At 33.9% G+C, this 11003-nt stretch overlaps 1 protein-coding gene across 1 annotated transcript; it reads right to left on the reverse strand.

The window, feature by feature from the left end:
- Positions 1–8270: 8270 nt before the first annotated feature.
- Positions 8271–10466, reverse strand: LOC127902222 (uncharacterized). Its single transcript, XM_052441050.1, has 4 exons — positions 10443–10466; positions 9697–9836; positions 9005–9127; positions 8271–8709 (listed from the first exon to the last, which is right to left on the reverse strand). The coding sequence occupies exons 1-4, from the start codon at positions 10464–10466 to the stop codon at positions 8271–8273; spliced, it is 726 nt and encodes a 241-aa protein (XP_052297010.1).
- Between the last annotated feature and the right edge of the window lie 537 nt (positions 10467–11003).

Raw genomic sequence — 11003 nt, forward strand, 5'->3', positions numbered from 1 at the left:
GGCTGTTTAGGGTGCGTTTGGAATTGAGGTGCTATAACTTTTAAGCTATAGCTGATGTGGAAAAAAAACTGTAATTATAAAACAAAAGTTAGTAATATATAATAAATGTAAATTTTAAATAATAATTTTTATAAAATTATTAAAGATATAATAGATTTTTCATTATACAAGTGAAAAATCATATCAACATAACTTCAAAGTTACAGCAGTAAGTGTTTACCAAACACTTTAGTGCTTTAAAATAAAAATTCACCTTCTACTTTCAATTTAAAGGACTAAGGGTGGGTTTGGAATTGAGGTTGGGCAACTGTAGCTTTTAAGCTACAGTTGCCCAACCTCAATTCCAAACCCACCCTTAGTCCTTTAAATTGAAAGTAGAAGGTGAATTTTTATTTTAAATTACTTATAGTATTGATTTCTTTTACTTTTTAGATTTTTAAACTATATATAAATATGTATTGACATAAAAAGCAAACCGCTCCTCGTGCTTTATTCAATTTATTTTTCTCTTGCAAGGCATAACCACAGTTTCGGTTCCCCTACTGGTCTTTTTACTGTTTCATCTAAGAAAAAAATCCTTTTGATTGCTGGGGCTTCATATAATAACTTATTTTATTATTATTTTTTAAATAATAGTCTATTGCATCTCTACATTTCAAACAATAGTACAAAACACTCTTCTTTTAATTTTTTATTAGTTTACTTTGTAATTTATTGAGGACAACATAAGATTTTTTGATTAAGGATATACAAATTATTTTAAAATAAAACTCTCAAATACAATTAAATAACTTCTGACTTTCTACATAAATTTAAAATTTAGAGATAACTTAATAATAAACAATAACAATACTAAACACTATTAAAAAAAAGATTTCATAGGCACTAGAATAAATTTTATTTTGTCATTTAACTTGTTTTGACTTTAATATAGTCAAGATAAATAAATAAATAATCAGTCAATACTATTATTTTATTAAGAGTAAATACAGACTCCTTTATTTACTTTAAAAAAATGCACTAAAGATAAAAAAACATAGATTTTAAATATTAGAGAATAATTTAATGAACACACACGCACTCACACCCACAACCACACCCACACACACACACACTCACACACACGAACTCTCACACGCATGCATGTGTTATTTAATTGTATTTGAGAGTTTTATTTAAAATAATTTGTGTATCCTTAATAAAAAAATCATATTTTTTCCTCAATAAATTATACGATAAACTAATAGTAAATTAATAGAAGGGTGTCTTGAACTATTATTTCAAAAATTGAGATAAAATAAGTTATTATTTAAATAAAAAAATAAAATAAACTATTGCATCAAATTCTACGAGTGAAAATGACTTTTTTCTTTCACCTATTGAGGGAATCACTTATCTTTGGACTATTAAAAATTTTGAGAGAGAAAAAAGAAAGATTGAAAGAGTATTTCAAGTCCACATATATTTTATAAATGAAGAAAAGTCCCGTATACAAAGTGAAATAAATCGTGAATTAAATGATGATAAGAAAATCGATAAAAATCTTTTTATATCTTGAGATAAAGTAGCACCATTAATTAAATTATCTGTTTCAAGGCCACATGTCCTTTTAATACGGTTTCAAAAATTATAATCAAAATATTCAAGTGGATTGACATTTGTCTTTTAGTTCACTGACGAGCCACGTGTCCTTTTAATACGGTTTCAAAAATTATAATCAGAATTTTCAGGTGGATTGATATTTGTCTTTTAGTTAACCGACTGATAAAAAATCATCAGACATGTGTTTTACCATGACGTACACAACCAAATTAATTGTTGTTTGTGTCATTTTTATATGAATTAAAAATTCTTAAAGCTTAATCTATAAAATTAAATGTTTCCACACTCAATACATATTAGTTGTTGCATTATTAAATTGATCAAGAATTAGCTCTGACCCGTCATTGAACTAATTAATATTCCAGAAAGTTAGGATTGAAAAATCTAATAACAAATGTCACAATCTCACTCTAAATAAGAAAATAAATATATATTTTTTATATTTTAATATCACCTAAGATAATCGACAGGACAAAATATTGTGGAATTGGAGTTATGTAACCAGATTGAAAAGTAGATCCTATCTAATAGTCCAGCTTCTTCTTCTTTTTATTATTATTATTTTGACCAAAGGAGAAAATATTTTATTAATTAAAAGGAAAAAAGCGTATACCCAGAAAGGAATAATCAACCTTAACTTTCTGAAAATATGAATCTAACACAAGAAGAAAAAAAAAAAAATTCAATGCTTTTGTTATGTATTAATTTAATACACAGACACACACGTATTTTATGAGATTTTTGCATCTGTGTAATCGTTTGCTCTCGCACCTGATGCGCACTCTAGACTCTAGGGCCAAAAAGAAAGTGAAAAAGTAAAAAAAATATTAAAAATGAAAAAGGTATGCCTTAAATAATCATGAAAAGTGAATACATGTATGTCAAAGTAGTTTTATTTTTTAGATCCACCCAGAAGGCCTTATGCCACTTGACAAGGGGCTCGTCATGATATACAGCTAGCAACAATTTTTGATTTGGAGATGTGGGATTCTGACACCCCTCACACCTGAGTATTATTTTACAAAAATATTTATAGCCTTTCCTACTAACACATGCGTGTATCTCATGCAAAGTAATAAAAAAAAATCTTGGCAGCCAAACATTATAAAATTAGAAAAGCAAACGGGAGCAACCGGTTGTCCCTTAAATTCATAAAATAATATTTTATATATATATATATATATATCAAATTTAATGAAGTAAAAAGAACATAATAATAAAAAAATTAGTTTTATATTTAATAATAGTAATTTTAGGCTTGATGGTATTATTTTCATGTTCATTACATTTGAATTGACTTAATTTAATTATTGTCGGTTTATGATCTTATATTTCATGTTTATTGAGTGAGTTTGAATTAGCGTTGGTTTCTTGTTTAATGGTTCCCATGTCAAGATTAATGGTAAGTCTTTTATATTTATTGTACTGTGGTTTGCATGATTTTTATTATTACGAGTTTATGATCTTATGTTTCATGTTTATTATAGTAAGTTTCAAGTTAGCGTTGTTTCATGTTTAATGGTCCGTACGTGAAGAATAATTGTGAGTGTTTCATATTTATTACAATATGATTTGCATGCATGATTTTTATGATTGCAAGTTTCATGTTCATTGAAGTAAGTTTGAAGTTAGTGTTATTTCATATTTAATGATCTCTATGTCAAGAATAATGGTAAGTATTCCATATTTATTGTAGGATGATTTGCATGATTTTTATCATTGCAAATTTATAATCCTATATTTCATGTTTATTGTAATAAGTTTTAAGTTAGCATTGTTTCATGTTTAATGGTCCATACATCAAGATTAATGGTAAGTGTTTCATATTTATTGTTCTATGATTTGCAAGTCTTTTGTGATTACAAGTTTATAATCCTAGGTTTCATGTTTATTAGAGTAAGTTTTAAGTTAGCATTGGTTTCATGTATAATGGTCCGTACGTAAAGGATAATGGTAAGTGTTTCAGATAATTATGAACGACTCAAGTGTGCAATAAGGGATTTCATGTTCAATGACTAACATTGTCTTATTTTAGGGTAAATAATTTCAGATTATCATTAGCTTCACATTTAATGTTCAGATTTCATGTTCATTAGATGTTATGATAGAGGTGATTTAAATATAAATATAGTACTGAATATTGTAATTGGTACAATATAACAATCAATTATATTGGTAAGGTATGTGTATATGATAACCAATCCAAGTAAGTGTAAGGACTCTCCATGCTACCATTATTAAAAGAGAAAATACTAGGGGTGGGCACGGTTCGGTCCGGTTCGGTTCGGATCGAAATTAAGAAGAACCGATTTAAATCGGTTATTTTATAAAAAGAACCAAATAAGAACCGAACTCAATAAAAACGGAACATAAACGGATCTTTTCGGATCGGTTCGGTTCGGTTTTTTCAGTTTTGGGCCTATTTTGAATTTCTAAATTTTTAGCCCATTAAGCCTCATGAATGTAATAATTTTTTTCAACAATTAATTTATCCTAATTTCATTACAAATATTAACAATAAATACAAAGTATTCAAAACACATTTTATCACTAATATCTTACTAATAAGGTACCTACAAAATATGAAATATTAGGATTTCAAAATACGTAATCAAACTCCAATACTCCATCTATATAAACATAATGTTGTAAAGACAAATAAAAATAACAACAATTAAAATTTAAAACTTACAACACAAAATAAAAAGAAAATTTGGAAACAAACACCAACAACAATTTTTAAATATATATATACCCGTAATCATGTGTGTGCATGCCTATTTTAATTATCTTATGCAACCAATTAAAATTTAACATGTGTCTATTTAAATAAAATTCCAAGAATAACCTGGTTTTTCGGTTCAGCTGAGTGAACCGAATACTGAACTTGCATTTCGGTTTTTTTACAAACCATATATTTTAGTTATTTTTTAAAATTAAAATCGGTCCGAACAGAACGGTTCGAATCGGTTCGGTTCGGTTTTCTCTAGTGCACAATATTTTTGCCCACCCCTAGAAAATACGACACAATCTAATATGTTCTTTAGTGACTTATATTAGTCCGTCACTTAATGGTATAATATATTCAATAGAGGCTTATAATTTGTTTTACAATGACTTATCATTTAAGTTTAATATTATACGACTCATATAAACTGATAAAATTAAATAACTAATAATGTTATAATATAAGAGGCCATCAAGTGGGCAATCATTTTAGGTTAATATTATATCATTAAAAAACAAACAAAAATTAGATTACCAATAATGTAAAATTACAACATGAAATATCTACTTCAATCAAATAGACATATGAAAATACCAAGTGCTAGTCAATTTACGTTTACTTTGTTTAGTAATTATAGGAAACACAATTTAATGAAAATAAATCAAATTAACAATTTCTATATCAAACAAAATATTTTCTACATATCATCCCCAAAAATCCACCAAAAAGTAATATATTACACTAAGTGCTTCATTCAATCTTTATTATTTTTTTTTTTGGGTACAAAAAGGCTTAGTCAAGCTAAGACATCATAGAACGGGAAATCCTTATCCCCGTACAAATCATAAGAACGCCAAAAACCAAGTCCTGCTGGAGGTTCCTGAAAAACATGAAATCCAAGAGGCAAAGAGCTTGCGTTCTTAGCTAAAAAGATCAGCTACAAAGTTGGCTTCGCAATAGATATGTCTAAAGGGAGCATGCCAATCCTTCTTAAGAAGATTCTTGATCGAGTTTATCAAAGGGGAGTGCACGTTCCGGTTATGATCCTTGGACTCCATCATAAGAAGAATGCAAAGGCTGTCAACTTCTGCCTCTAAAAATCCAATGCCGTAATTCCACGCAAAGTTAAGACCTTAGTAGTGCCCCCAAAGTTCTGCCATACTAATGGAACAAGATCCAATATTCATCCCAAAGCCCCGAGCCTAATTTCCATTGGCATAATGAATTAAACCACCTGCACTGGCTTTTTCATTAATTCCTCTTGAGCCATTAGTATTTAAGCGGAAGTAAGGCCATCTAAGGGCTGTCCAGGCAGTTCCAACAGACACCTTGCAATTTCTCTCATGCAGATTAGCGTTGAAAGTCTGTTGTATCTCATGCATGCACCCATGCTCTGATATCCGACACAACACGGAGGCTGAATAGGGAAATGTTGGCAAAAAGAAATTGATTCCGCCAGTACCAAAGTTTCCATATAGTAATCCCAAACACCAAGGACCAGCTTTCTCCCGTCTTGACACTCTCCCCCTTAGAAAGGTTATTTAAAAGCCACTCCCTGAAAGTAACAGAGAAGAAAGTTGCTTTAATAGTATTTGGAAGTAAGGAAACTGTTGATTTTAGATACAAAAGAAACCAAGAAGACTCTTCAAGAACGAAACAAAACAGAGAACCAACTTGCAAGAACAGAAAACCGATCTTAATACACCAATGTCAGGCAACACAATTTGAAGGGAAAATTGGCACTCTTTTATTGTTCAAACCAATTAAAAATCTATGGAATCTTGTAAAGGAAATTACAAGCTTTACAGAGAAACAAGAATCACAGAATTTGGATGAAAAATGAAAGAGAAAAGTTACACACACCACACGCTACGTAACAGCTCTGCTTATAAAGCTAATTCTGGAAATTTTCCAGAAGCAGCTCAACAAACATAACGAACTTTAGCCACGTCAGCAATGTAATTACATATTGACCCAAAAACTGAAGTCAATCTGTATAAACACCACAAAAGTCGCAACTCTTTGCATTTAACCCCCTAAAAACAGAATCTGATTCTTCACAGAAACCCAAACCCGTTTAGCCAAAATGCAGTTACAGAGTGCTTGCAGATTTGTCTCTGTGTCATGGCCACAGATATCACACACCAAATGGCTATAAATATGCCTTCTCAAGAGTTCCTCCTTTGTTTTGATTTTTCCATGCATTAAGAGCCAAAGAAAGACCTTTATTCGGTGCGGACCTTTCCAACTCCAAATGAGTTGCCAATCCTTTTTATCCCCACGGCTGACCTGGTTACTGACAGAACAATAGTGGATTTGGTAGTAAAGTTGCCATTACGCGAAAAACCCAAGAATGATTGGTTTTCAACATCCATAATTGCTGGGGTTTGACAGCTGCCAGGTGGAGTATATGTTTGTTAGATAAAAGGTGGCCAAAAGCATCCCATCGCCATGAACTAGCCAGGTTAACCAAATCAACCACACACATGTTCGCCATCGCCACGGAATCTGCTGCCTTGCATGGGATCCAAGATTAGAAACATCAGGCACCCAATTATCATTCCAGAAGCTGACATTTTTCCCATTCCCAATAGCTCATCTAATGCCCTTCACAACATGTGGCCAAACATTACAAACTGCTCTCCACAAGTGGGAACCATGTCTAGAATTTAGATTAGTTGAAAATCCAAACAGGTCTAATCGATTCTTAGTTCGAAGAACTCTTATCCATAAGCTCTAAGGCGAAGCGACAATATTCCAACCAATTTTCATTAACAGGGCAGTGTTCATATGAGAGAGATTTTTCAAGCTAAGGCCCCCTCGACTTTTCGGTTGACAAATTGCGTTCCAATTAACCAGGCTCATCTTACGTTCATTGGCTGCAGCACTCCAGATAAATCTTCAGCAAATTTGATCAATCTTCGCACGAATACCCTCAAGAAGTCGAGTAGTTTGCGTAGCATAGGTGGGTATAGCTTGAATTACAGATTGCGCCGAGGTCATACATCCAGCCAAGGATAAGTGCAAAGCATTCCATCCTTATAATTTTTTATCCACCTTATTCACAATCTCCTGATAGGTGGCCTTCGTAACTCGATTATGTAGTAAGGGCATTCCAAGATACTTGAAGGTTGTTTGTAATAGAAAAACCACAAACTGTACGGCTCCATATTTTTAGAGAAGAAAATTTATGTTTTTTCCTTGTTGATCTTTTCATCAGAGCTTAAAATAAAAATCTTCTAGAACTGAATTGATGGTTCTAGCTTGATTGCAATTTGCCTCTGCAAGCAAAAGCAAAATCATCTGTAAAAAAGATATGGGTTAGTGGGGTGCCTCTACGAGAGAGGTGGATAGGTTTCCAATGCCCTTCAACTACTGCATTATGAATGCTATGGCCAAGACGCTCAATGCATAAAACAAAGATATAAAGGGACAAAAGATCCACTTAACGAATCCCACGGGTTGGGGTGAAGGGATGGGTGATTTCTCCTTCCCACAAAATTTGCATTTTCACCGTAGGAATGCATTCCATAGCGAGTCTAATAAAATCAGAAGGTAATCCAATTTTAGTAAGCGTATCATGAATAAAGTCCTACCACAATTGATCATAATCCTTCTCCACATCGACTTTAATGGCCATGAACCCAAATTTGCCACTTTTCCTCCTCATAGAATGTATGATTTCTTGAGCCATGACAACATTTTCGGTTATATTTCTCGCAGGAATGAAACTTGTTTGACTGGGGCCAATGAGGTCAGAAAGGATAGCCATTAATTGATTAGCAATAATTTTGGTAACTGTTTTATAAATGACAGGGCAAAGGCTAATAGAGCGAAAAAGCTTCATACTATCCGGGTTGTTGGTTTTAGGGGTAAGGACAATGAGGGTTCATTCATTTCAGTGGGTAAGGGTTTTCCATCAAAGATATTTTTTATGACCTCACACAGAGTTGCCCACGGTATTCCATTGGCTTTGATATAACAAAGCATGCAGCCCATCAACTCCAGGAGCCTTCAAGGGATGCATGCCAAATATAGTGCTTCGAACTTCCCCATCATCAACAGACTGAGCGATCTCACTCATCAAATTATCGTCCATGGTTGGAAAAATACTCGAGATCGGATAATTGATAAAATCCCCACCATCAAACTTGAATAATTCGGTGAAGTAGTGCACAACATGATTTTTTATATCCTCTTTGTCATACAACCATTGACCTTCGTTATTTTTTATGGCTTCCACTTTGCTACGTCTCCGCCTGCTTATAGTTTTCCTATGAAAGAAAGTTGTATTCCTATCCTCAATAGAAATCCAATCACGTCTTGATTTTTGAAACCATAATATTTCTTTTTGAGCAAGGACAACCTCCAACTCCTTTCTAAGTGTGGACTTAAGAATCATAAGCTTATTAGAACTATGTCCTCAAAAGCCTTTTGAATGTCGCTTATACATGTAAGAAGTCTTTTTCTTTTTCTTTTTCTTTTTTTCGTAAAAAATATTCCCAAAAGTTTTCTTATTCCAATCCCTCACGTCCTTAATAAAATTTCTTGCTGCATGAAAATAATTACAATCACTATTCCAGTGGCTAGCAACAAAGTCAGGAAAGTTCGGATCCGTTAACCAAGCTGCAAGGAGACGAAAAGGTTTGACTCCTCCGCCTAGGCCTCCCAAACCTCGCCAGCATCGGACGATGGTCAGATTGAATTTTTAGAAGATGAGTTCCTGAAGGTTCCTCAAATGTCACTATCCATTCATCATTACAAATTGCTCTGTCTAGTCTTTTAGCTAGCATTCCTCTAGACCAAGTGAATTTATGACCCTTAAACTCAATATTAACCATCTTTATCTCATGGAACTAGCTACTAAAATGGCTACACACACCAGTTTTTCTAGATGACCCCCTTGCTTCTCCTCAACATGAAGAACGATATTAAAATCGCCACCAAGAAGCTCAGACCCTTTAATGTAAGTACATTAATAGGGCTAGCATAAATGGCGGTGACCCAGGACCATAGCCATTAGTATCCGTGACTTTGAAATGGATAAACTGTTTATGGTTTATTACAATATCAGCAGTAAAACCCATCATTCCATAAAAGCCAAATTCTGCCAGAGAAACCATTCGGTTTTACTCGATGTGACCTATCGAATCCTCTTAGCTTAGTAAACTTGTCGCCTTTCAACCTGCTGACTTTAGGCTCTAGCAGAACAACTATCTCAGCCTTATAAGCAGAAATGAGTGATTTGAAAGCTCGTCGAAAATCGGAAGAGGAGACTCCTTGATAATTTTGAAATATTATTGATGAATTCATAGTAAAAATAGTGAATAAGGATAACACAGAAAACTTGCCATGATGGCAATTACATTTCAGCTTCAAGATCCATCCCATCTTCGTCAACTAAAGAAACTATACTATTAGAGGAATCAGTACCTTCCTCACCACTCTCACTTATATAATCGCCATCTTCTGACCCATCATTCTCATCCTCTACAAAATTGTTGGGCTGGTTAGGGGTTTGTCAATGTTATCCATAACATCATCAAGAATCTTATCAGAGAAGGAAGAAGTAAAGGCTGCATTCTTACGGGAAATGAATTGGTTGGTAGCTGGGGTGAATGTGACTGTTGTGTGCTTGTCAGGGTTAAGGCTCGTGGGAACATTGGTAAGGACCTTGGTAAGGGTATTCTGTGGGAAATAATTTTTACGTGTCATGGTACTTTCCTGCATGGCTTTAGAATGGGACGGCTCTGCTGGGCATGAAACATCGCCATTACTATGTTTTGTATTCTTGGCATGTGGTTTGTTTGCATGGTCAAAGTTAGTATTGGAATTTTGGTAAGTCATGGTAGGCTTGGCTCGGTGCGTGAAAGCGACAGCTGTTTGGTTGTTTTCAGACGATGGTCTTGGCTATCTTTAGTAAATTCAATATCCTCTCCCATAATTTCCACATTATTGAGAGCTTCAAATCTACAACCCTCTTTAATTTGGCTATTAGGTGCGTGATTTGAGCTTTGGACTATCTCGTTTTCCTTTTGGAATCTCCCTTTTCCTTTTGGGCTGACCACCATCCAAGGATTCATTGCAGGCAAAGGTTGTTCCGACGACTCACCGGAAGGTTTCCCATAATCGCCATATACTCTGCTTCCTTCTTGATTATTGTACTTGCGACACTAGTATTTGCCAGAGCAAAGTGTTGGGGGGACTTAATATAAGATTTCTAGGTATTCAGCTTAAAAAATTAGCCTTTTAGGTGGAGTGACCTACCACTTTATAAACCCAAGCATCTCCCCTTTACTAGCCAATGTGGGACACAACTCAACAATCCCCCCCTCGGACGAAACCACCGCCGGACTCTGGTCCTTTCGTCCGACACACCTGAGTTGTTCCACCATCACATTCTGGCTACTAGGGTCTAGCTTTGATACCACTTGTTGGGGGTCTCAGTATAAGATTTCTAGGTATCAACCCAAAAGACTAGTCTTTTAGGTGGAGTGACCTACCACTTTATAAACCCAAGTATCTCCCATTTACTAGCCTTTTAGGTGGAGAAGGAAGCAGATTGAGGAGTTTTGGTTCAAGGTGGAGAAGTGTGGACTAAAATGATGAATCCAAAACTTGAGCTTATTAAACGACGTCGTTCAAAATATGTTTAATATGCTCAGGCAGTCAC

This window comes from Citrus sinensis, chromosome 5 (genome assembly GCF_022201045.2).
Source record: "Citrus sinensis cultivar Valencia sweet orange chromosome 5, DVS_A1.0, whole genome shotgun sequence".
Taxonomy (NCBI): Eukaryota; Viridiplantae; Streptophyta; class Magnoliopsida; order Sapindales; family Rutaceae; genus Citrus; species Citrus sinensis.

Coding starts and splice junctions, on each gene's coding strand:
- LOC127902222 (XM_052441050.1), bottom strand. CDS start 10,466: ATGGCGATTATGGGAAACCTTCCG. Junction 9,128..9,696: donor ATGGATCTTGAAGCTGAAAT/GTAATTGCCATC, acceptor CACTTGGTCTAG/AGGAATGCTAGCTAAAAGAC. Junction 8,710..9,004: donor CATCGTCCGATGCTGGCGAG/GTTTGGGAGGCC, acceptor GTCCACACTTAG/AAAGGAGTTGGAGGTTGTCC.